General features: G+C 42.0%; 1 protein-coding gene across 10 annotated transcripts in view; it reads right to left on the minus strand.

The window, feature by feature from the left end:
- The window catches only part of RASAL2 (RAS protein activator like 2), a 178,690-nt gene that overhangs the window by 42,128 nt on the left and 108,603 nt on the right, over nucleotides 1-27,959 (minus strand). For all 10 annotated transcript variants that reach the window (XM_035538107.2, XM_050712424.1, XM_050712425.1 and 7 more), the window contains exon 4: nucleotides 12,949-13,055. In XM_035538107.2, coding sequence (XP_035394000.2) covers nucleotides 12,949-13,055 — 107 coding nt within the window. The remainder of the gene's footprint in view (nucleotides 1-12,948; nucleotides 13,056-27,959) is intronic.

Raw genomic sequence — 27,959 nt, forward strand, 5'->3', positions numbered from 1 at the left:
ACTGATGCCAGTAATAAATCAATCAATGCACCGCCACTGAGTCCAAACTCAGCAATAATTCCTGCTGACTACAATTATGAGGAATGTGCTGTATTGGGATTCCTCTAGACACAAAGGCAATACTATATAGTTCCAGTTCATGACAGCTTCATATTGCAGTAATTAGCACTTCTCATGTTACAGGTGCACTTCAATGAATAACAACTACTATACAAATGGTTAAAAAAAATAATCATTTAATAAGGATGGTCTTAGATATCAGTATTAGGTCCCACCTTCCCTTTACATGCCATGTTTCCAATTCACGGTCAGATTAAGACTCGAAGAAGTCTTTTTTTATGCACCCACAGTTGCACCTAGGTTCTCCTTTTGCACTTAAATACAGCAGGTCAGTCTCACAAAAATGAGTAATTTCAGTAGCCTTTCTAGCCAAAACTGAGACTCTCAAAATATTTCACACACTAGTGACTTCAGATACTAGTCCTGAAACTGATTTAAAGCAAAGATCAACTCAAAAATTTACCTATGCTCTAAAAATACCAAATCTTCAACTAATCTCTCTTCTGAACTATGGTAGTTCACTGAACAATTGCAGACCAAAGACACGATAGCTGCAGGGAACCTCTGGGGGTCACACAGTCCTCCTGCTCAACGTGGCTGTAATGCCAACGCCAAGTCAGCTTTGCTTTGACTTTGTCCAGCTAAGCCTTGAAAACCTCTGGAGATGGAGATTTCACCACTCCTCTGGGCAACTCAATCCAGTGCCACATTACCTTCCGGTGAAAGTTTTGTGTGTGTTCATCCAAACCTCCTGAGCAGCAATTTGCAGCTGCTGCCTCTGCAGAGCATCTCAATGGAGAAAAGTTTGGCTCCATCGCCTTCGTAACTCCCCTTTACATGGCAGTAGGCTGCCTTCTATCACCCTTCAGCCTCTTCTTTCCCAGATAAACCAGACCTCAGCCTCTCCTTGCAGTCATCCCCCTGCAGACACCAGCAGGAACTACAGATGTTTTACCACCAGTGCGATACGAGTGCAACTCACTACTGATACGCAACGGTGCGTGCATCTGTACGGGTGGGGAAATCACAGAAGTGTTTCAACACCTGCACGTCTGATTTTCTCCTCCAGCCCTTTAAATTACTTTATGCAATATGCAAAACCAAACTGTGTCAAAATATTTCCGGAGCTTGCAGGCATGCATGCACATACATTCTTTGGTATGATCAAAGCAAATATAAAGGTTCTTAATCCATAGGATTAAGCAACGTTTTACTGGCTGAATCTCTTCTGCTCCTTCACGAAACAGCTGCATAGAGCACTGCCGTCAGGAGATTTCCCAAACGCATGCGAGTGAAACCACGTTTGTTAAGAGTATTACAGGCTGGTTGGTAGAATTTGCTCAAAATGAAATGTTCTTTTGGTGTGGACTGAACAGGCAGATCTACAGCCCCGCTTTAGGACAGGTGTAGTGACAGCGATAGCCAGCTGGGGCTAGCCCTCTGTCCCACCATCTATGCTCTGCTAAGAGAGAAGTCAAGTACAGCGACTTTCAAGATGTTTGCAAAGCAAGCCCCTCAAGCTGCCTGTGGGACAGGTGACAGATGTTGCCCACAGCTGCCTCCTGTAACACACAAGTCAGCAAATTGGAGACAACAAGGTCTTCTGTTCTCTCCTACGCAGAACGCCGACAAAGCAAGAGTGTTTTATTGGCTCCAGGTGACTCAACCAGACGGAAGCATTCAACCTGTTCGTTTTACAGACTCCTAAGGATTAGGCCATCAGAGCAAAACAAGAATTATCCATAATCTTTTAGCCTGAAAAATCTCATGTCTTTCACCTCTTGAGGAAGAAAATTAGATTTATCTACTGTAGGGCTATTACCTTCTTCTCATCAAGGGATGCCAGGTTAATTGTTGGAGGACAAAATCCCTTCCAAACATCAAAACCAGCATTTGGTCAGGTTCATCTATAAGCATCTCCAAACCAATTTCCCAATTCTGCTTTTGTCTTTGTCTCCCCATACTTTCAGTGCTCCTTTTGAAACGATATCTACCCTTTTCCTTTTAACAGGAACATCCTTCTTCAACGCCCCTCTACCTTTCTTCATGTTATTCTTGGTCCCTTTACCTTCATTTTGTCCCTCTTCCATATAATCCACTTCTGTAGCTAATCCTTCCCAGAACTGCACACCTGGCCTCTCTGTACAGACTTACAAGTTCTGTGGGTTCTCTCTCTCCAAATACAGTACGATGGAGCATCTCCTCTCTTCCACTGAGACTTGAAGGGTGATACATTACTAAAATCTTAATCTATTACTGAAGCTGGCGGTAGGATCTTTCCAGCACATGCAGATCATCCTCTCCCAAATACTTGTGTAGCAAACAACCTGCTGGCTCACACCAGAGCCCACGAAGTGCCTGTCCGTGGGCAGCACAGAGAGATTAGGGTGCCCTGCGGCCTCTGGGATGGTGCCGTGTGGGACAAAGGAAGAAGGAATCTGATTTTTGCATCTGAAGGTCGTGCTACATTTAAGGCTGCCCTTCAGTTTCTGAGGCTTGCCAGCAGGCTCCTCCGAGATGAAAGCTGCTATTTTCTACTGAAACAAAATAAAGGGCAAAAGAAATGACCTTATACCAAGACAGTACCTCCCAAAACCAATCTACATAGTGTGCTGGGGGAAAAGGTACTGTCAAAAAGGAAGATGTGTTTTTAGCTGTGTATGCCACTCAAACTCTACCCATGTTCCCACACTTTTCTTGGTCCTGGTATTGAAAAAGTGCCTTTGAAAAAACCCCTGTAATCAATAGATGCTCTTGGGCTTCTCTTGGGGCCACTGCTGGAATTCAAGCAGAGGATGTAAAGCGCTTTCAAAGGCACTTTCGTGTATTCTGACCTCTCAGCACAAAAGGTAACAAACCCAACTACAGGGATTCAGATCTGGTGGACCCTGGCTTCATTCCAGTACCTCTCAGGCTACTCAGATTGCAAATGCGAAATAAAATGTTTTTCTCCCCTTAAGGACAAATAAGACAAAGCTGACCCAATTCAGCAAGGGTGAAAAAGTATTTATATTGAATCAATCCAAAACCCACTCAGAGAGGGACCGTGAAGTCATTTCCGTGAGCATACACAATTTTAAATTGTCATTGCTTAAACATCAGTGAAACATACTCTTGGGTTAACTGAACATCATCTATTCCTTCACAGATTGTTCCTTATCTTTGATTGAATGAGGCTATCCAGGACTGACTATAACAAAAAAGGGTAAGAACACAATATTAAGAAATATTCAAACAAAGACTATGCTTACTGGTGATCCTCAAAACACTTGAAAACATTTGTAATATTTGCTCTCTGCACCTTGCTGGCAGCTCATGCAGGGCCAGCGCTTCCAGATGGACAACCTGGGAGCAGAATAAGAAATTCACATGTGCCAGAACTGAGCCGAGCTTTTTGACTTCCGTTTGCCAACAGAAATCCTTTTAAATGCAGATTGCAGATATAAAAAGTATGCAGAGTTGAAAAAATAAACTTCAGTCTGCAACAAACCATCTAACGGAAAAAACAATTCATTTTCCTTCTAAACAGGAAAAAACTCTGCCAATGCTGCTAACTGTAGCTTGCACTGTTAAAAAGACACTAAAAGGCTTTACTTCTTATCTTATTGTGTAGATATTTCTTTTGAATACTTATTTTAACACAAAATACACTGCTGTTTGGTTCTTATGCCTAAATGCAATGCTGATGTATCTGAGCTTTAAGAATCATCATGAAACATTTTTATAAACAGCTGGAATTTTACTCCTTAAAAAAGCACCCACTGACAAAAAATCATGTGAGCTTATTACCCAAACTGCCAGAAATGATGAGACTATCTTAGTAAAAAATACAAAATATGTGGTAGGATAAATTATCTGCGATGTAATTGGGAAAGACAAGTCCCATGTGAATGTGGTATTTTGAAGGGAGTCCAGGGAGAGAGCAACTGTAGGAGAACCATGCCTTAATCCCTCCCGAGACAGACTGGATGGTCCACATCAAACAGGACGCATCTCAGTACAAATCCCTCTCAGCACCATGGGTTTAGGGGAAAAGAGAGACAGAGGGAAAGCAGGAGCAATGCCACATGCTCAATGGGGCACGTGGAGGAGGTTCAGAGTGCACTTGTCATCTCAGCCAAAAGCATCAAACCCAAGGCTAAGAAATCCCAATGATACAACACCTAAAAATAACCCAATTCCACTGAGAATTCAATTCATCTCATTTGGAAGTGAAGCAACCCATCACACTCACAGTCAGATGAAAATGGCCACGGGAGAAGTGTGAAAGCAGAATTTTTTAAATTTATTTTTTATTTATCTACCATACAGAGCTACACTGGCAAAACATGTAAACCCTGACCCCTATGTATATTAAACTCAGGACTGGTTATTGTTAAGGGCTGCTTTGGCTTTGGGAAATCTGTGCTGAAGATGAAAACTGCCTGTCTGTCCTTAATCTCAGCACAGCACCACATGAACTCTTCCACAAATTCAAAGACAGCCCAACTACGGACTGCTCAACTCTTCAACTACTGCTCCCAAAAGACATAATGATTCTTCACTTCGGAGAGAACAGCCCATGCATAATAAATAATGGTTCTCTTTGTTGTTTCAAAAGTCAAAGGTTAATTCACCCATGAACCAATAAAAATATATATAACTACAATATGAATTATCAATCAATAACGTGTAACGTTATTAACGGAAGTTTCAAAGCAAACCAGAGTGAAATGGGTGACAATAAAGGGTCATTTCATACGCCGTGCTGTGGTTTGCAGCACCGTTACCTATATTGTGCGCCTCTGGAGGCAAACACGTTGTTTTTTGCAGGTTTGCAACACGTCTTGAACATTTATGATTCTCGATGAGGAGCACTAATGCATTATTAATAACAGCAGGTGGGCAACTTCATTTACAGAGCAATGAGACTTGTCCTCTTGGAGGGGAAGGACTGGATAGGTTACAAAGATAACACTCAGATGACTACGGACGATGACAGAACTGCCTCCCGACTGCTGCTCATTATAAGTACATGAAGCACCTTATTTCTTAAGTTGCTCAAAAGCAGCTAACAAGAAAAGAAAATGGAGCCAAGTAAAAATTCTCTCAGGTGCCAGTAATGTTGTAAAGCTATGGCAAGGGGGGGAGAGATAGCCAGATCATAAAATGGAACGATATGACTAGCAGGATATTCCAAGAATGAGGAGCAAACATGGTGAAGTTCACTATCCCCTGTAGAACAAAATAAAAACAAACAAAAAACCAACACTATAAGTAGCAAGGAGGTGGAACAGTTTGCTTATGAGCCCAGTAACACTCATTACTAAAATATTAGCAATGACTACCTTTGAAAAGGCTCCGAGCCACTCATGCAGCAGAAAAGCAGACAAAAACCACTATATATCCACCTCTGTGGCAATATAAAGGACAAGACAGTGACTTGAGATGGTCTAAAATTCCACCATCAACTCATCCTAAAAGCCTGGCACTATGTGACTGAAGAGGTGTTTTGTGCACAGGCAGAGGACAATAAGAAACATCCCCAACATACAAACAAAGGATAAAGCACAATCAGAGTGAAGTGGTATTATGGAAATCTGGCATTGCTTTCACATTAATGCACCATTCTTTTCTGATCTTCTCATCTCCTCGTAAGATGAGCAGCAAAACCAGAACAAAACTAAACTCCAGAAGTAAAAACTGATTACAGACGGGCAAAGAGGGGGATTTCCAAAAGATATATTCTAAAAGACTGATTATTTATTTTAGAAATAAAAGCAAGAAGGGATTAGAGATGCATAAAACAAATAGAATGGGAATTAACTAAGCCCAGCACACACCTTGTTACATAACAAAACCAAGGGGCAATTTCACATGAGAGGCAGCAAATTTAAATGATTGTCAGGAGACCTTTTCTAATGCTATCTATAAATCAGCCAGTAGAATTCTCTTCCACAAGATATTATACAGACAAATTTTTCAGCGAGATTAAAAAAGGATTACGTGTTTATATAAGGAAGAACAACATATGTAGCTGCATTAGTCAGGTTTAAAAATAACAAGAGTGAGCAATTATCATGCTTCAGGACACAAGCTGATCAACAGCAAGGATCAGGAAGATATTTTTCCCCTGGTGGGACAGCACTGCAGATTTGGCCAGATTACAATTTTGACTTTCCAATGAAAACTATCTACTGCCACAGAAGGGATGCAGCGTGGAACGAACATGTTTAAGAACAGTAGTAAGAAAACCAGAGGAATGGAAACGATACAACAGGGATACATTGATAATATATCTTTTAATAACATGTATCGGAAGATTGCCTGTACTCTGCATGATATGCAGTCAAAAGTACTAAAGGAATCAAATTTCCAAGTCACTAGGTATCATGCTGAAAAATTCATGAGGAAACAAGAGCTACCAGATAGCTGGGAAGAGCTACAACAGCCTTTCAGATCGCAATTCAGCAAGGCATTTAACACGGTCACGACTGGGAAAAGAACCTGGGAGCTGTTTGCGTAAGGCACTAGCATAAGAAAAGATCACACTTGAAAGCCCATAGCCTGGAATTGGGGAATAAAGGTCAGAAGTCTGTCCAAAATAATGGTGATAAACAATAAATATTATGAGAAAGAAGTCATCTAAGTCTATCAACGTGTTTAATCAAACATCGGCGTTTGTCCACAAATGGGCTGCAGCAGGTGAAGCACGTGGAGAGCAAGCGGTGGCCTTCAGCTTGCCCCAGCAGGATTCAGGCGGCTGCATTTTTGTCCTTCCCTTACGTCAGGAAGGAGGCAATAATTTCTGTGACCCGGGCTCTTCAGTGCCCTGGCACGCTGCCAGTAAGCAGCCCAACACTTCAGAAAACCTTCTGATAACACAACGTACATACTAATTAGAAAAATTAATGGAATTGAGCTTTGACAGAGCTAGTAGCACAAACCTGAGAACCGGCTGCAGGAATATCTAAAAAGAGTAATTATGACAAATGATAAGGTGTCAAGGTAGAAGAAACCATCCAATGGGATGTGGTGGGGATAGAGGCATGACTGCTTCTGTTTAACATCTTTGTTAATGATCTGGAAGAAAAGTTAAACAGCACATTAATTACACTGAGCTATATTAAATTAGGAGGTGAAGCGAGGGCCAGCAAGGACAGAGAAATAACACAAAGGGTTGTGAGCAATTAGAAACTGATAACACACGTTCCCAAACTGATAACACACGTTCCAAGAACTATGTGAGTCAATTAAAGGGAAAGTAAAAAAACAAACAAACAAAAAAAAGGCAAGAAAAGTGATAAAAGGGTGAGAATGACTGATTTGCAGAGCAAGTATTAATGAAACTGCACATAACTTGACTAAGTCGTGATTTAGAGGTGAAGAACAGAATGAACGAGTTGGTACACGCTGAAGTACCACTGAACCAAGCACAGACTGGAACATGACCAGGTGTTTACAGCTATATACGTTCATAGTTTCCCTACACTAATTGCAAGTGAATTAGATAAAGTCAAGTTTACATCAAAAATGAGAAGAATGTTCCTGCAGTTGAGGTCCACCAGCCGGTGTCACAGACTGGATTTACCCATCATTTGACTCAGCTCTGAACAGTTTGACATAACGAACAAATCTGCTTTGGCAGAAAGATGTTGTGAAGGTTACCAAGCCTATGAACAGCCTTTCTGCCAGAATAAAAATGTGGATGAGAGCTGGGTGAGCATCCTGGAGACAACCAATTTTTCCTTAAGACACAAAACCCATGGAGCAATAACCAACAAACCTAAACCACTGTAACAGCAGATGAAAAAGATTGAAGCAGATTTAAACAAATATGCTATTGTGAGAAAAGATGGAGTGGAAAGTGGAAGGAAAAACGTTAATCTTACAACAGGGAGGACAGCTCCAAGCAGTTTTTTTCATGAAGGATGCCGTGATGCCTCACATTAATGTAAATCAACAGCTCCATCTCCGCATTGGCGCTGTTGCAGAATTAAAAATACGTACTTGTAGGCCATCGAGTCACATGGCCAGAAAAGATCAGACTTGTCCTAACCTGGCAGCATGACGGTAGCAGAGCAGCGCTCTGGAGAGGCAACAATCTTGCTGACTGCATAAAAGATGAGGCTGGGCAGCCGTGAGATCTCATCAAGCTTTGACCTTCACTTAGGCTGGCTGCATTGTCTTCTGTTCCATTTAGCCGTACTCTTAAAGAGCAAAGAGGCAGACTGTATTTCTATAGATCCAATTATATTCTCGACTAGAAACAACTCAAGGAAGGCAACCCGTAAGTATCAGTCTTCCCATCACATTCACACAGAGTTCCTATAAAAATCATTTTATTTACTCCAGAGATTATGTTCTGGCTTTCTGTCTCATTTGCACTTGTTTTTTTGCCTCTTTCTTGTCCTTCTTTTCTAATAGCCAGCAGACGTGGATGAATGATATATTGTTTGTGGTAACAATTCACTAAACCCCTATGCCGAAGAAGCAAAATTGGAGAGTGATGCGAGCCTGAAGAGTGGTTTACCAACACCCCTCCAAGCCTGCCACTTCAGGAGGTCTGAAAATGCCAATAGTCTCCTATTTACCCTGGTCCATCAGTTCCAATGGCAGAGAACATGGTGTGTTGCCGCAGTGCTACAGGGGCCCAACAGTGCATCAGTAGGGAACGGGATGCACTGAGACTGAGGCACTGCCAGGACATAGCGTGTGTGGGAAGGGAAAAGCTGGTTTCTCGCCCACCTATGCGTCATGATGCCTGCTTCTAGCCGATTCCGTCTGTCTTCCTATTTGCTCAGGCAAGTAATATTCATTATTAAAAATATGACTTTTCCTATATATGAATCTCTATAAACAGCACACATCTGTCTATATGTGAGAGAGCACATTTACGCATTTCCCCTTCTCAATTTTCCTACCTTTTGTGCCATTCCACCCTCTGTCAGTATGCCTCACAGATACACTTGGAAACTGTCAAATGACAATTAACACAACTGAACCTAGATGGAGACTAATCACAGATGATGATATTTGGGGAAATGGGGAAGAAAAGAAAGGATGAGCAACAAGAGCTCTCACCTCTGCACGTATGGCTTGTACAACGTCAGCATCAGCAGAACCCGCCGTATTCCCCTTGGTGGGACAAAACCAGAACAAGCATGTTCCACATGCTGGTCCACAAGTGGTTAGTCCTGAGAAAGAGTATAACTACTGAAATCGCACTTTTCACGCAATAGGGAGCTTAAATCTCTTTTCCTCCAGTGCACATGCAAGAGGTAAGAAGGCAAATTTCCTGAACTTTACACGTCAGCCCCTTAAAATAAATCCTTCATTGACCGCTGCCACTGAAGAGCCTACTTAAAAAATGTCTCGTCAAGGAAATGTTCGCTTAAAGGCCATTATGCTGTTATGAATCAAAATTCCAGATGCCAAACAAATGCCAATTAGCAGGATTAAAAAAACAGATGCCTTGTTCTGAGTGAGTATCACTGCCTGGTGTTTGAAGGGAAAAAAATGGCACAGAACATGCTGGAAGCCACTGCCCAACTGAGAAGACAGTTTCTAAATAGCTTTTCTAAGAGGCAAACTTAAAAAGCTGTAAAAGCAACTTATTATGGAAGTCTCAGCATAATTTTTCATCAGTATGGAAGAAGGTTAAGCTGTCCCCTGCCTTAAGCTGCTTTCTGTTCGGAAGTTGAAGCAGGGTGTAGAAGAGGTATGGCACAGAGGCAGGTCCACAGAAAGAATAACTGAAACAGCACTTACCCTGCAGCTGCTTTTAGCCCCCCAACTCACAGTGTGGGTGTCAATGTTTGGAAAAACAAAAATATAACTCCTCTGATTATTCATTTCTATTATGTGTACAATAAATCCCTGTCAAATAAAGATGACCTCATAAAAAGATTTTTAAAGCCATCATAGGCACCCCTTACGTCCTTCACTTGGAGCTCTTCTCAGACCAGTAGTCGGAGACTTCCACAAGGTGTCCAGATCATCCACCTCCTCCTGAGAGCTGGTGAATTCTTAATGTAAAAATCAAAGGAAGAAACATGATTCCTCCTCTCCCTGTCTTATCATCCACTCATTAGATCTGCACTAATCCACAAAGTTAGCAGGGTATTTTATTTCAGGAGTTTTGGTTTGAGCTCATCTGTATGCTTAAGAGATCTGACTTCAATTGCAGTTTGCTCTTTTAAACAGATCAGAAGTTGGCCTGTTTTAAAGAAGGGTGATCTCAGCCCCCACCTGCACCACAACCTGCTAAGGAGTACCGGCGTATAAATGGACTATTCAGAACAAAACCTCCAAAGCCAGAAGCCTTGTCCCTGTGAGAAAGACAGGAGGGTGCATTATGCTCCTGGGTATACAGGTGGCCGGACAGACAAAGCAGCATAATACCAGCTACACGTGGCACAAATAGCTTCTAGTTTTTTGCTGGTTTATGCCCAAGAAAGGCAGCTATGTACTGCTTCCTGAGCCTCTTTGCCAGAGTCCTAAAAAGCCCAGTAAACTGCCAGGGGAAATGAGGACCATTCTGCAAAGTTCTTGTTTTGAAGGGGGAAGGAGCTAAGAAGTACTGCAAAACTCTCAGACAAGAATTAGGGAAATGTTAAAACATTACTTAAAGATGGGATCAACAACAACAACAATGTCCAAAAAAGGGGAACAAAGAAAAAAATGAGATAAAATAAACAGTACAGATAGTAAACAAGCACTTCTGATAAGTAGCTTGCAGTTGTTAGATGCAGGCTACCACCGCAACACGTGCGTAGACCTACAGGCTAGGACAATTACTTATAGATGAAGACAAAGAAAACAGAGAATTTCTTATAAATGAAGGTGAGAGCAGCTAGGACTTCTGAAGCCTCTCCGAGTTCAGAAATCCTCCTGGTATTATATGGACCATATAGGGTCAGCATAAAAATCTCAGAACTTGACATAACAGAATATTCTTGTGGTAACTTCACATCTAACTAGACCAAAACCCTTTTTTTCTGACCAGAAAACAGATCATTGAAGTGATGGAAGACAGGAGCACAGAACAGCCGAGGTAGGAAGGCACCTCTGGAGGCCATCTAGTCAAATCCCCTTCTCAAAGCAGAGCCAAGTAGAGCACGGTACTTAGGGCCTTGTGTCCAGCTGGGGTTTGAATACATCTTCAAGGATGGAGACTCCACAACCTCTCTAGACAACCTGTTACAGTGTTTAATCACCCTCACACTAAAAGAGGTTTTTTCTTACATTTAAATGGAATTTCTTGTATTTCAATTTGCACCTATTACCTCTTCTTCAAAGAAGAGAGCCTGGCTCCGTCTTCTTTACTCCCTTCCATTGTGCACTTATACACGTTACTAAGATTTCCCCCAAAGCTCTCTCTCTCCAAGACTAAGCAATATAGTCTATTTCAACTGCTATTTCAGTTATTTTTCTAACTAGATTAAAATAGTATCAATCGACACTATCATTATTGATAATAATCTATTGATACTAGAAGTTCAAAGTATGATCTGACAAGAAAGCCTCTACAAAAGAAATATTCTTCACAATGAGAACAGCCAAACATCAGAGCAGGTTGTCCAGCAAGGCTGCACAACTGCACCCCTGAAGGTTTTCAAAACCTGCCCGGAGAACACCCTCAGCAGCCTGATAGAAGCTGGTCCAGCTTAAAAGAGGAGGGTGGATCAGAGACTTCCAGAGGTCTTTTACAATCTATATTATTCTATGACTCTAAAAAGGAACCAAGGATGGATAGTCAGTATACTCACCCCTGAACGACGGAAGTTAGGAAGCAACCAGGTTGTGAAATAGCCCTTTGCTCTATTCCACTTCTCAATTCCATTAAATCCTGAGTTTACAGGTTGTTTTAGACATCATATATTCTATATACACTCTGGACAGCCTTAACCCTTTTATAATTTAAATAGCTCCTATCAAATCCTTAGCTGTTTCTTTTCAAATTCTTATTTTTTAGAGATGACATAGTGTACAACTTAATCAAAAAAACAACTTTTACATGCGTTTGGATCCAAAGTGAGCTAAGAAGTGTGCTTAAAATGGATGAATGTTATCTAAAACAAGGAAAGAACATTTCTGAGGTACAGAAATGGTATCCATGTCCACAGAGAATTTAAGAAGAGACAACATTCTCTAGATAACTTCCCCCCCCACCCCCGGCTTTAAATGAGACAGATTTCTAGCCAAAAAAAAAAAAAGAGAGGGGTATGAAACGATATGCAATATTCAAGTAAGATATTTTAAATCATGAATAACTATTGTCAAAAGATGATAAAACTGAGCATCTCATTTTAACTTGAAGCATTTGCCCTCGGTCTAATAATAGAAAAGCCTTTGTGTTCTTGGATAAACTGACCAAAGACTGACACGGGCAAGAAAATCCACATTTTAGCCTAAAACATCTGATGCAGACTCACAGCCAGCTGAACTCACAGCAAAAGCTGAAGAGATAAAGAGCAATTAACACACCTGCAGAGGTTTCACCAGCTTCCGAGTAAACTATAAATACATTTCAATTTTCTATGTAGTTTGTTGACTTGAGGGAAAAATAGCATGCTATCACCAACATAAAGGAAGTTTTTGCCTAGTCAAAAATTGAATACGTAATGCAATCCCTGGCGACGACTTCAAAAGTATTTATATAGGTCGCTGCCCATATTTAAACTGATGTTTCATTATTTGCAACTTCAGATCAATCCCATGAAAATAAGCAAGCTATAGATCTACCAGAAATTTCATCTATAATACATGACAGTTGATACCAATACTTCTTGGTCAACTGGAAATATTAAGTAAATACTCATTTTTTTCAGAGCCCTGTTGATATTTTCATCTCCTCCTCTTATTCCATGAGAAAAAATTCCTCCTTTGCAGAAAAGGCACACTTACTGGTACTTTGAAAGGAGAAGTGTTTGCAGCATCCATGGAGTTGGTTTTCTCAGATGTGCTGGTCCCGGAGATGCTCCGTCTGCGAGGAGATCTCTCTGCTGGGACCTCTGAGGAAGAAAAGAAAAACAGGGTGAATGGGTGCAGGGGGGTGGGGAATTTTATGCTGTACAGGACAGACTCCTCAGCCAAGTTTCCAGTGCGTACTAAACTGCTGAATTACACTCACTTTTTTTTTTTTTTTTGGTCTTATTTACTCCCTAAATTACAGCAGCATTTCCACTGACAGATTCAAGGTTGCGAATCTGACTTGATTGGATGCAATAGGCATGAAAAGTGCTGGTAAAGATCAACACCCAAACATATATCACTGTTTGTGAGATACTATTCAGAGAACTTTAAATTATTCTTTTCTACATAAGCAACGCAGTAATTAACTGATAACTAAAATGAAGCCACAGAGAAATTCAATTCTAGTCACAGATGAACACAATTTGACAGAGGTCAAAGTTCAGTCTTTTATGACCACACAACTTGCTCAAACCCTACAACCACCAGAAGACTTGTAACAACCCGGGTATTATGACATATATATCTCTGCAGATAAAAAAAAAAAAAATAGGTCAACTTCTCATTCTGGCAATATGACCTTACTAAGACACGACTCTGGCATCTTAAATCCATGCAGGCTGATCCGATGAGCACAAATATTCATAAAAGATATGCTTCTGTCTGAGTCTATTGACTCACAAGGTATATACAGTATTTTTTAAAAAATCTGGCATACAGACACACGTATACTACACGTACATGCTTTTTTATGCCTAGCCAGATACCCACACACATGCACATACACACAGACACAGATACCTTTATCGCAACTGCTGCCCATCTCCGGCTCAATTGCCAGCCTTAAAGGAATCCAGCTTCACAAAACATCCTAACACAGGGAGGGAAAAAATCACTTCCTAGCAGAAAGTCTATTGTTATCCTCTGAATCCTAAAGAAAAGGAATAAACGGCGACTCCAGCCAGTGACATTCTGACTCCTGCCGTGTTCCTTTCAAAGACAGATGCAGCTTAAACTTCCATTCCTGGCCTCCTGGCCCTGGGGATCCGTGCTACTTCCACTTAGGAGAAAGCTGGGTCTCTGCTCCCCTCCCTTCCCACAGCTTGCGGAGAGCAAGCGAGCGAGCAAGTGAAAAAGAAACACACAGGACTGCAGCTATTCAATCAATCGCTCCGACTGCACATCCTCATTAGTTACTTTCAGGCTATTAACAGACGCCCAACTGCCGGCTTCCCTCCGTGACAGCAAATTTCACTGTATATCCTGATTCACAGCAGCAAAAAGGGTTTACAGAGATATACAGCCAGCTGGTGCCATGAGAACAGCGCTTTTCTCAAAATAACCGAAGAAAAACCGAGAAAAGCCTTCTTCAGGGATAATATTACTTGTGGTGTCTTTGCATTCTGGATTTTCATGTCACCAGAGTTATAATACGTATCTCCCATGGATGCTTGAAGAAAGACAAAATGGAGCATACTGAACGAGAGGCTAAGAAATCTGGACCCTGCAGTATTAGTGTCTCACGCTGTAGATATTTATCTTTTGAAAAACCAGACCGCTAACACTCAGCCTCTCGATCTGCTTGTAACCATCGATGGGGAGAGGACTGCAAGCGGGGAGAAGAGCCTCCTAACCTGGGCTCCGGAGCGAAGTGTAAGGCTCACTGCAGCCACCCCTGGGAAATGGGCAGGGCAGACAGCTTGCTGCTGACCGCGAGGATGATGCATGAGCCCCGCTCGCCCCGAACAAGTAAATCACGGGCTGCCAGAGCTCCCGGTAACGGCGACAGAGCGATGCTGCTTTCGGGGAGCGATGCTGCTTTCCTCTCCTCCGGCTGACGAGCAGCATCGGGCACTTTCCCGTACAGCTCAGGAGGCATCGCCTGCCCGGTGCTGGAGGGTAAGTCCCTGTCAGGGCACCTTTGGAGAACAAAATGCTTGGAGCGGGGCCAGTGCTAGACCAGGGTTTCTGTGTAACGGTCAGCCCTGCTCCCTCAGCAGCCTCTGCAGAGGCAGCTGGTTTCATCCGAAAATGTGCTTTCCTACACCGCCACTAGCAACCCCCTTCCCCTACGAAGAAAAACTTATTTCCTGCAGCTCCTGTAAGCACAGCTCTCCCAAAGAGAGCCATATTACGTCGGATTTAAATGATGGCTTTTGCTGTTCTCATTTTAAATGTAACGAAAACAAACGGGAATGACATATTCACTTGGAACCCGGGAGTAAAGCGAGCACCTTTTATTTTAGATTGAATAGTAATGAGTAACGTAATAGGCTTGACTTTCTCCACTTCTCACACACAGGAAATCACATCAAAGCTGCTTCAGTAATTTAACACAGTCTGTTAACTTTGCTGAGTCATAAATGAAAACAGGAGCCCGAACTCCCCGCGATTTTCAACAATAGGTGGTCGTTCTTCGAGACAGGGAGATCAGGAGAAGTTTCTGATTAAAGCAAACGGAGCTGAAGTTGCACCGAGGAACGTGCCCGGCTCTCCTCGCCTTCCCTCTTCCCACCACATCTGTCCAGGAACGATTCAGGTTCTCGGCAAATAAACCACTGGGGCTCCATCACTGAAATGAGTTTCTCCTGTTCTCAGACCACCACAGAAGCATATCGAATGGGGAAGGGAAAATGGAATATTCACGAGGCGCCTGTAACAAACTAAAAATAAAACTACCTTCTCTTCCCCTTCCAAAAAGCAAGAGCAAATAGACAACTTGCTCAGTCCCCAGGAAACTGAAGGCCCTAGATAGAGCAGAATTGTCAAGAGATGCTAACTCAAAATCAGAAACTAACGGCATTCTGCCACGACATCCTTAGAACAGAATTTTTGCTGAGTTGTGTAAAAAAAAAAATCTATACTGTCATCACTGAGCAAAAAATTAGACAGTTCCCTCTCCGGCTCCACAAGCAATGCTAGAGGCTACTCTTGCATAATCTTCACCTGCTGTAAAAATCAATGCACCTCATATAGGCTCAGTATTAAATTACAATTGCTCTCCGCATTGCTCACTCTCAGGGACCAGGGCTACAATAAATCACATTGCTTCTATGGAGAAACAGTCTGAAACCCCTCTCATCCCCTCTCAATCTCTGGGGGAGAAAAAAAAAAAGACAGATCTTCCCCTTTTCAACCTTAAAAAAATCCATCAAAGAAATGAGTTGTAAACATCCCTACGGGGCACCTTTAATCTATCCCCTCATATATCGATGATATGCAGTAACATTTATGTAAATAAATATTTATGTAAATACATATTTACACACTACATGGTAACATACACCAATTAGCTGAGGCAATTTCTCCGCCATGGCAGATGCCTCTGAAGTGCCCAGGGATACAAGGAAGGGAGCTCTCCCAACCTCTTCTCGTTGCCCCACTCCCTCTCCACTAAAGCACTCGGGCTTGTTTTGTTGGCCAGAAGGTAGCTCTGAGCCAGGGGCGGTTCAGGTTGGAAATTAGGAGAAATTTCTCCTCAGAAAGAGCAGTCAGGCATTGGGACGGGTTGCCCAGGGAGGTGGTGGAGTCACCGTCCCTGGGGGTGTTCAAGGAAAGGTTGGACATGATGCTTAGGGACATGCTTAGGGACATGGTTTAGAGGGTGATATTGGTGGTAGGGTGATGGTTGGACCTGATGATCTTGGAGGGCTTTTCCAACCCTAAAGATTCTGTGATAAGCAGCTGCAGTGACTGCCCTGCTTTGAAGGCAACTGTCTGGGCCGCAGCCTCAATGACCTCCAGTCGGGATGTGGCTCTCAGACTCCTGGATTTCCTACAGCTTAGTGCTCCGGCCACTTGAAATCCAAAACCTCGCTGCTGCGGGAATTTGTATTCTGCTGTGAAGAGCTCTTTCTCAGAATGACAGGAGGAAAGATGAAACAGACTTCCCAGCTTTGCAGGACAGCTCTTGCTACTCTATCTCAATTTTTGTGAATTAGAAATGGATTGGAGAAGGGCAGGAGAAACAATCAGGAACAAAGAAACATCCTCAGGGGTTAGAGTGAAAAGAATGAAGCTACTGAACTTGTAAATAAGGTCACAGAAACAAAGATTGCAGGGGTCTCCCTGACTCTGCGAAGGGCAAGGCACTGGAACGAACACGGCCGCAGCAGGACGCCCTGCCACACGTCTGGACCGCGCTCGTGTCCTCCCAGCACTTGCGAGAGCACCTCCAGGTCTGAGAGCTCCTGCTAACAAAGTCCACAAGGGTGACTTCGAAGCAGTCCCAAGGACCTACCTAGGAATGCAGAAAAGGGGAAAACGCATCAGCAAGTACAGCTCCCATCTGTCGTTACTCACAGGGGCTGGTACTGGCCTCTGTCACAGCAGCCAACAGGCGAGCCCATCCATGCCATGGCAGCAGGTCCAGCATTTCTAAGATAAAGCTCTCGGCCTGGCACTACACCTATGTTCAATTGTGACTTTCAGCAGTTCACAACAGCACATGGCTTAGCGCTGACCTGCTACGACATCCTCAGTTCTGATGATCACGGAAGATTCGGATTTGCGAAAGGCTACCTTGAACAGCCAAAGAGACAATGGACAACAAATTTGTATTTCTTTCCCAAGACATAGGTAGTGCTGAGCAAAAATCCCATCCTCATACTCATTCTCCAAATAATCTTTCTTTGAAATCTGTGTGTCGTCTTTTCTGGGAAGGGGGCAGGCTGCTGGTGTGTATCATCTCCTTGTTAGGACAACAAAAGAAAGATTCAGTAGGATTTCAGAGACTGGGACCTCCATTTTTTTCATCTGTGCACATCCCGATACGACGGTACCTTGGTCTGTGACTAGAGGGGATAGAGAATATGATTCATAAAAAGAATCAACGTATCCTGCCTCTCAAGTCTAGCTTAATTACAAGCATCTGATAAACACAAAACCAATTCAATACTACCAATCACCTACCCAGAGTCAACCATTCCCAAAGACTGCCTCTCAGGTGCAACTGTATTCAAATGTCCCCACTTGACACGAACCAAAACAGCACCCGACCCAAATGTTCACCCCCCTTTTGATAGCTGCCTTGGCACTCCCTGGGAGAACAAGGTTATTGCTGCGGGTTGGAGCATTAGCTTAACAGTCAAACAATCCTGCAATTAGCCTTTTTATGTAAGCAAGGTCCAATGAGCTACACACACTATGCCTTGTTTTCTTCTAAAGCAAAGTTTGTTGTTGTTGCTTTAAATCTTGTACCATTCTCTCAGCAGTAGTTACCCCAGTGGGCAAACCATCTAATTATTTACCTATCAGCCGTGCCATTTTCTAAATTAATCTGCATGGACAGCTTATTATACATTTCAAATACAGTAATGCCTAGAGGTCTATTACCAGGCTGCAGCCTGGCTGGACTAAGTACTGAATAGACACCGTTTCTGCCCCAAATAGCTTACAGCTTTCTTAATTTGAAACAAAGCACTATTAGAGTGTGATAAGCCTTACAAGGCAGGAGGGAAGAAGTGCATTAAGAAAATAAGGCATGCAAATTAAGTAAGTTATCCTTGATGGGCCTCTGGGTGATTATTTATTTGGAAATTAAACTTATGTTGAAGTAATTATCCTCAGATAAAATAATCAAATCCTAGAGGATGAAAACAAAAGAGTATCTTGAGAAAGGTTGTGAAAAAGCACCTTTGTCGTTTAGGATTTGTAAGAAGGGTCTAGACAAGTGCTTCTCACAATGAAGGCAGACAGAAGAAACCCTACTGCAGACGTGGCAATGGATTAGAACGCACTAAAGGATTTCAAGGCCATCTTCAGCACTATTTTCTCCTCTGTCAAAAGGCCAATTAGTCTTACAGATTAGCTACAAGAGAAATACACAAAAACCAGCAACACTTGACTTTTTGTGACTTCGTATTTCTTTTACAAACACACTTCAAGAAATAACGGGCTTAAATCTAAGCTTGGAAGAGTTGGAGCACTTACAGGTTTGCCGCTGGAGCTAGTTTTTGAAGATGTTATTCATTAATGTAACCACCAGTTGAGTGGTTTACTACAGCGACAAACAGTGACATTCAGTGTTTCACAATCAGCAACTACAGTGGTTGTTCCTTACTTTACAAAGACAGTACACTAAAACTTTCGGCTTGCAGGGCAGAAAAACTACAAAGCCAAGTACAGATACTGCCTTTCTGCTCTACTACATTTTTGTTAACTATTTCCATTGTGAGTTGCTGATCACCTACTGCAGCCTGTAAGCAGTGAGGGTGCCTGTTCAGTCCCGATGGTTTGGTTTCCTCATGTACCTCTGTCTATCTACATATCGATGCGCATATGCACACACACACACAGCACCTACAGCATATTAACTGAGTGTAACATTATGGCATTCACGACTTCATCAGGACAGAAGAGGTTATTTTTGTCTCATTGTCCCTTTAGGGTTGTTTCAAAGTGCTCAAGTGACAGCTCTAATGAGAAAGATCTTGGGTGCGGTCAGTATTTACTTACTGTTTCTTCTACGTTGGAGAAAATACCTATGCCAGCTGACAAAATTACAGGGAGTAATAAAAAGCAGGAAGAAAGCAAGTGTTAGGAGAGATATAAGAAGGAATGAGGAAAAAAAAAAGATACATCTAAACCTCATCTGAAAGATGCTTATTACCTAATGAAATAGGAAGCCTCATATAAAAATAAATAAAACTGTTAAATTTTTATCTTGGAGCATTTTTCTCTATCATTTTACTCACTTGGGGAAAATTCAGACTTTGGTGCAATTCACAGACTGTTATAAAAATTAATTAAATGCCTGTGTAAAAAACCTAGACTAAAAGCAAACTCAAAAAATATGATCTGTACTAACTCCTGAAATCTAAACTTGTATTTCAAATACATTATGCAAATTCCACCAGGTGCTACTTACTTAAAGGAGAAAATTGAAATTTGCACTGATAGCTCTTCCACATTTATCTAGATAACTAGACAGGAGGAAAAAAGCCAGAAGAAGATAAGTCTGAGAGAACACAACAGTCACAGCTACAGCACACTACACTGCACAAAAGCTCCCAAGTCTGGAAAGGGAAACACAAAGGAAACCCCACAAAGCTATAGAACTCTATCATCAAACAACTACTAGATACCAATTATGATCAAAACCTCTCTCAGTCCATTAGCAGGGATTTTAAAAGAAGATCCTGTGCTTTACTGAGGACTGAGTCAATCAAACAAGTCTTGCAAGATGATCCAGGTAAATATCAATGATTTTAATTTGCATACAGGTAATTCTGTTGGTTAGACACTTGCATTGTGTTGGCATCTAAAAAATGTAATTGAATTAGTGCCCAATTCAGAAAGTGCATAGAGAGCAACCTACAGTTGAAGTCACTTAAAAGACATTACAGTCATCGATTCTTGAGGAGTTCAGTCTGAAAGACAAGACCTAACAAGCAAAGCAGATGAATGCACAGATGAGGCTGGAAGAAAGGGCAAGAATATCATAGAAGATAAAAAAAAAATTGGCTTTCAAGTACTGACTATCACAGTCCCTTTACGCAGAATGTTCTGAAGAAATTGAACGTGGCATTTAGTGAGTACATCATCAGCTGTTATCAGACTGATGCATTCACTCTGAGGCGGTGGAAAGAATCCTCCAGCTCTGCAAATACAAGTCAGAAATGAAGCATATGTGCATCCCTAGCTGTTCAGTATCTCCTCTGTATGACATGTCCAGCCACATGAAATTTGGAATACTTGCCCTTTTTTACCCTCCTCGTGCATCAGCCTCGAAAATCTCCTGCGTGGGTTGACTCCAGGCACAGCAGTATAAATTGCCGGCCAACACAGAAACAGACACGAGGAGCTACCACCACACTTGACCTGGAGATGCTGATGTCCTCGTTAGTTCCTAATGATCTTGGACTGGCCCTGCTAATTCAAATTACCTTGTGTTTGCTGCAGAGAGATTGCACACAGACAATTAACACAGATCAGCTGATGAATGGAAACTTGTTCCCACAGTGTCATTTTTGAGAGGCTTATGACTTAGACACACAATATTATGATACCAGTATTTATTATCCTCATTATTAAACAACAGCCTCAAGCCACAACTTTCAGAAATCATCTTTTACTCTCTACAAAAAGGCTGTGAATCGGGGCATTCTCTAAAAAGCCATCCTTTGCTCTGGTTATTGGGATATCCTCACTTGTCACTGGCTCTTGGGGAATTGAAGCTCTGCAGCTCTCCGCTGTGCTTCTCAATGGGCCAGAAGCCTGCTCTAAGCTACACTACCTCTTGCTCACTCAGGCAGGATCTTGCCCTTGGGCAATAAAATCTATTGCTATGAACACACAAGAAATAAAAACTCAATGTATAGGAGATAACTGATGGATGCCATCAAACCTTTAGTATGGCTCTGGACTTAGGACAGCATTCTCTAATTCTATGATTTGGAATTGGTGCCTCCTTAAGACAAAAGAGATGATTTTAATTAACACAGGCTTGGAGGCAAAAAATAGCTCAGTTTTGTTACATCCTCCAGACTCCATGCTGAATAAATACTCCCTGACATTTCTGGGGTGAGGTTTAGAAGACATCTTGAGGACCTCTTGGTGTGGAACAAAACCTGAATGCAGGCCTACATGTAAGGGGGAGACAGTCTTGGGAAGAATAGCATTGGAGCCCAGTCCATGCATCCCCTTGTCCCTGCTCCCATTCGATGTGATATTCCCAAAGAAGTCCACGGCACATAGTGATGAAGTAATTAGCAAATAATAACAGATCTGGGAGCACTTCCTTTCCTCCCACATTCCGTACTTCTCCGGACCTGCTAAGCAAGAGAACTGTTTCCCATAGAGGGAACATTGTAAATGCTGTCTACTGGAAAAAGTATAGCAACACCAGGAGCTGCCCTGGGGTCTGGATGGAGAACAAAAGTGGGCAAAACGCACTAGATTGGCTGCTGCCTACTTGACTGACAAAGTTCCACACTGGTGACTACTGCATCTTGGCAAAAATAAAAAAGTGTTATAGCAAACAAATGACTTTAAATAGTCCTTCAAGAGGAAAAGGGGATATGTATCGGGCTTCCTGTCTGAGCAACTTGGAACCTGGAAATTATCAGAAGAGAATGAAAGCATCCCGCGAACAACAAAATGTGAAAGAGTGAGAAGGAATGATTTATGGAGCTGACACTGAAAGAATAAAAACAAATAACAACAGCTTGACATAGCAACAGCTGAAAGGGAGAGACAAAACAATAATCAGCTTCTTTGTGTGAATGCTGTTTAAAACATTTTTCAGGCTTTTACTGGTATTTATGCTGGACTATAAATAAAAGTAGTTTCAATTTTCTACTTGAATACAGTTAAATTTATGTGTAAGTACGCAGAAACAGAGCACGGGATTGTTTGATTGTGCTCCCTAGATTTAATTTCTGGACTAGAGAAGTATCTGATCCCTTGGCTGAAATTTTTATTCCAAATGCATCTAGACATTTCTCTGGAGAAGCAAAACTTTCAGCGAAGTCTCCTCTTTGATTTATCTTACTAGCATCACACGGCTGCAAAATACAGTTGTAGACATGCTGACAGCAATGAGTAGAAGTAGAGTGGGGGTTCTCCCTCTGACATAGTGATCAGCTGGCCAAATGGCACAGAGGAGAAAAACAGGCTAGTAAGAAACACTTTTTAGTCCAGAAACAATTTACTGCCATATTAAGATGGCACATGCCCATTTCTAACTTGACCTTTGCACTTGCAGCTATTTTAAGCAGATTCTAGCCAGGTTTAATTAATAACTACTTATAATTCAAACGCTTTAAAAGACGTAACATCAAGTAACTGAAGGACTGAAGAAATTAAGTGCAGTGAAAGTAGTAAAGGCTTGCCAGTAAAATGTAAACAACAACAAAAAACAACAACAACGAAACAACAATTAGCACCGTACCGTACCAAGAAATGAGAGAAGGCTTTTCTCTTCTTCTGTGCTGCTATCCAGCCATTCGGCCACATCGCCAGGAGAAAGAAGACTCATTCTCCAGCCAGAAAACTTTTCCATACAGAACTCAGTAAGTGAACGAAGCAGGGTAGGAAGGGTGGGGAGGAGTGGATGGTCTTGGGATTCCAGTACTCCAGTTGTTGGCTACACTGACAACACGAGAGCGTGATCCTGCCCTGCTCTCTCAGCCCTACATCTGACAGCCCATCCTGACACAGCAGGCATGGGTGGGAGCAGAAAGTGAGATCTGTACTTGTTGTCCCTTTGTGTCAGGTTTCAGTCCAACCAGGAACAGAAAGAAGGCAAAAAAGGGGAGCAGGGGGAACCAAGGTCTGAAAATCCAAAAGAGGTTGCAGGTTATGACGGAAACGGTTTAAATAAAAAGAAGAAACAGATCTCAGAGCTGAAGAAGCTCAAACAAGTAAGTGAAATAGCTCATCAGCTAAGTGTAATATATCCCTACCATCCCTTAGAGTGTTGGCTTTGTTTGTAGGCTCAGGCTTTATGCTTTATGCCAAAAGAAAAATCAAAGCTTAGAGGCAATTTAAATACCCTCCTCACTCCCGAAGAGCCTGCATTCCCCTGTTTGCAACCCCCTTCGTGCTCCAGCTATTATAACAGCATCCCAGCCTTTCTTACAATGAATTTGTTCATGCAATGGCAGGTTGATCAATCTGTGAATAGGAAGCTCCCACCCCTCCCTCTCCCCTCCTCCTGCATGGCGGCAGCATTGATCGGCAATAATGGAATCTGCCTCTGCCTGCCAGCAGCAGCATTACAAGGACCCGCTCCTCTTCCTCAGCAGCAGGCAGCCCCGCGGCGCTTCAGCCTCGGCTGCAACAGAGCAAATAAGAAAGAGGTAAGGGAGAGCAGCGTTCAGGGGGACTCAAAGAAGTCATCAGTGCTAATGGTCGATTTTTTTTTTTTTGAGCGAGAGAGAAATGGAAAATAATTCTGCTCTGTCTAGACAGCGGGCTTGCTCTGCACAGCTCTGCAACGAGGACTTGTCATTGTGACTTTCTGAGGGGTCACATTTAATTGTACAGGATTTATAGCACTTGATTTATTCTACACAAAAGAGCATTTTACAGGTTTACACATGCAGAAGCAGAGACGGATCGTGTAAGTGAGGGACTCCCGGGCCCCACAAATCAAAATTGCCTTTGTCCTCAGGGGATGGAGCTGATGCTCCGATCAAACTGCACTCTTTAAAGAGACAGCCGCCTTTTGTTCACCATTTTCTGAACCTGTCCTGATTTTAAATAATTTATACAGTTGCCAATCCCTATTACAAACTAGGACGCTTGCTGACCACTGACTAAAAGCCAAGGCAAAACAACAACAAAAAGCCATTAGATCAGCAAAGCGAAGAATTAGATACCAACCAACAAATGAGGGGAAAAAGAGACAGCTATCAAGTCCCAGCAGGGAAGAAAATTCCAATTACTTAAGACAAACTGTAGCAAAGTACTGTTTGTGCAGGAGGGATATTTTCATAAAACACCTGCCAAGCAGGGCAGATGCTCTACAGAATTCACAATTAACGAGGGAACATGGGACAAACCAGCTGAGGAGGGAGACACCCAGCAGCACACAGGACTCAGCTGAGCAGTCCCCCTGTTCCCACTGAAAAAGTACATATCCCACCCTACGAACAGAGGAATTAAAAAAAAATAAAATAAAATATTGTCTACATAATCTAAAAGACAGGTAGAAAGACATCAGATATGCTTTTCCATCTATGCAAACACTAGCTTTTTCCTTTTTTTTTTTGATGAAATGAGCTTTTCCAACAAATTTTCACCGTGTGCAGAGGAGGATTACATTTTGTCCAACTTCTACGAGTAGAATCTTCTTTGAGTTAAGAATATGCAAACTGATGACGTAAATCTACTTGCAATAAGAATGGAATTAAATACAACTTTTCAAGAAGGGATTAGGTAGCTATTTTTCTCTATCCAGTTGGTCAATATGAAACAAAAATTTTTATCTCCTTCCTTTTAGTTTTCTGTGAAACAAATATGGTGCTCCGGAACACCTGACAACCCTTCCATTAAAACTGGTTTAATTCACAACATTATCTATCGATTTCATAAATAACAGGTTCTAGGGAAAACGAGGTTAAGAGTATTGGTATCCCATGAATGCTTCTCATCACCATGAATTTTCTGTCCTTTTTAGGAGTACAGATTGTGTACAAATTCTGCTTGCCTCCACAGCTGCCTCACCTTTTGTATCATGATTCAGCTTTATGAAACCCTTTCAATATATTATAGAGGTCATGTTAACAGGGGAAGTATACTAAATGTTGTAAGAAAACGGAGGCATAAGATTTCAGACAGTAGCATTACCTGGGAACTGAGATGGCATCTAAGTTTTTCACACGCAGAACCCCTGCTCTCCTGTGCACAGTGGCATTCACCTTCCTGGGGCAACACATGGGGATAAAGTAATGATTACAGTCATCTAACCTGACTGGCTTGAAACGCCTCTAGAACATCGCCCAGTGACTCTCCTCCATGTGCTGCATTGTTTCTAGTTGAGCAAAGGCACATCTTCCAGCAAAAAGGGCATCTGATTTTAACAGACACTGCAGAGACGTAACGAGTCAGTCCGTTCCCCTTCCCTAAGCTGTTCCAATGGTTAACTGCACTTGTGGTTAGCAATTTGCTCCGTTTCCAAGAACGAATTTATCTAGCCTCATCTCCTAACCACTGGGCACTGGCTGACATTTGTATGCTTCAGTACTCTCCATTATCAAATTCTGGTATCAGAAATCTCCTCCCTGTTTACATCCTTTGTGAATGTCTGGTTTCAGACAATCACTTCAAAAATATCCTCAAACTCCTTTGTAGCATTGATTTTCATTTTGAAAACTTCTGGGGAAAAAAACAACCAACAAAAACAAACAAACAAACAACAACAACAACAAAAAAACCCACACCACAATCAAAAAAGACCAAACTTGCTCCAGGACTGGAGGAGGGAAGTAGTACTGGTCTCCTATTAAAACCTGCCACAGGCAGAAGAAACACTGTGAATTGCTTCTTAAATTGCTCTTTCTCCACCTTAAAGCAGGTCTTGTACTCTAGAGCTTACCAAAAGCTTTCAGAAAAGTCCCGCTTGAATTTTCCAGGGCAGCCAGGTTTTTAGATAAGCTGCAAATAAGCAGGAGAGGAATATTCAAAACGTACCTAACATTTTCATGCTGTGAGACCTACCCACTCGCTGAACCAATGCAAACACAGATAGAAACTGTCCTATCAACCAGAGCAGAAGTGTCTAAAATGTAAAACTATCCTTTGCAGATGACTGAAGCTACAGAAAGATGGGAGAGATCAGCGAAGTAAAACAAACAAAACAAAACGGGGATAAGCAGCAGCTGCCTTGAGAGACTGCTGTTTTCCAAAATTAGCACTGGTAGCCGTATGGAACGGCATGTTCTACCAGGAAAAAACTCCTTCAAAGTGTTGGGGCTCACCTCCCTCACCCCTGAGGGTCTTAAGGCAGATGAGCCCACAAGGCTGAAAATTAAAGCAAACACTTATGTTTTCAAATGTCTTATATAAATAATTTAAATCTTTTGCACATCCCCGACTAGTAATTCTTTCCATTACCACCAGCAAACGAGCTTCCGCTCCTTTCTGCAGTTTTCAGAAATGTCAGCCTCCTACAGACATGACTTTGAAACCTATGAAACTAAGCAGCTTTGCCATCCTGTGGATTTAAAAATTAGCATTCTTGATAAGTGAAACTAAGCAGAAGCATGAGTACTCATTTTTTTTCTACATGAATTTTAGAAAATGATAATTCATAATCTACGCAAATAACAGAGTACAGTTGCCTTCTGATGCAGATGCTTTGTAAGCACAAAGTAGCGGCACTATTATAAATCATAATGTATTAATGGTCTCTGCATGAGGCACTTACAAGAAAAGGAAAAATGGGTATTACTTGCACTAGGGATGGACTGACGGGCTGATTGATGGATATTGCTACAGTCAGTAGGTGATTTCTTCACAGCAATATACATTAGACATTGTACACCCAAGTCATTCCTAATAAAATGCTTTACGGTTAGTTTAGGAGCAAAGGAAGACAGGATATTTACGCACTTGAAAAATGAAGTTCTCCCTACAGAGCAGGGGCACAACTGACAGGGAGAGGGCAATTTTTTCCCACAAAAAGCAGGCAGGCAGAGATGTATAAAATAGCTTGCCTGAGGTTGCAGCACTTGTTAATCCACAAGACACGATACACACCTGCTCTTCCATTTCCTGGATCAATGTCATATGTACCAGACAACACTACTCACCTCTACCCTTGTCCATTAGGAAATAGGAAAAGTTATGTCAGTCATTTCTCCCAGAAAAATGCCAAGCAGCAGTAACTTTTCTATCCTACTCAATGCCATGGCACAGAACAAGAAAGCTAGCTTTAAAATAAGTTTCCTAGGTATCTAAAAATGTCAGCTCTAGATGCAAAAATATGCTGTTTCCAGCATTAAATTATTTTAAGTGCCCATATATAACGAATACTGTATTGTTTTGAGAAGCAGTATTACAATTTTACAGCCTTCTAACCACACGATAATCTAGTTCAAGAGCATCCGGATGGACAAGGCCAAGTCATTCATTTTGCGTTACAGAATCATGGTGAAAGGATTCACAACTATTTCGTGACACAGATAACTTTTTGGCTTAAGCCACATAAACTACACCAGCCTGTAACGCCATGACACAAGCTGGAGGCAGCTGAGCAGACTCATTCTGTTGCAAAGTAAATCAATAGCAGATTTACGTCAGGCACAAGACGATGTGGACAGCCCTGCTGGAGCACAGCAAAGTACACAGGAAGCCCTTTTTATCAAAACTGATGGACAATCAGGTCTCCCTAAGCCAGTCCATTCTGCTCTGGAAAGTGAAACCACACTGATGAACTACTAGCCCACACGTACACAGTATCATCCAGTATTTTATCTTTTGAGATTGCTTAATGAAGT

The sequence above is a fragment of the Cygnus atratus genome, chromosome 8 (assembly GCF_013377495.2).
Source record: "Cygnus atratus isolate AKBS03 ecotype Queensland, Australia chromosome 8, CAtr_DNAZoo_HiC_assembly, whole genome shotgun sequence".
Lineage (NCBI taxonomy): Eukaryota > Metazoa > Chordata > Aves > Anseriformes > Anatidae > Cygnus > Cygnus atratus.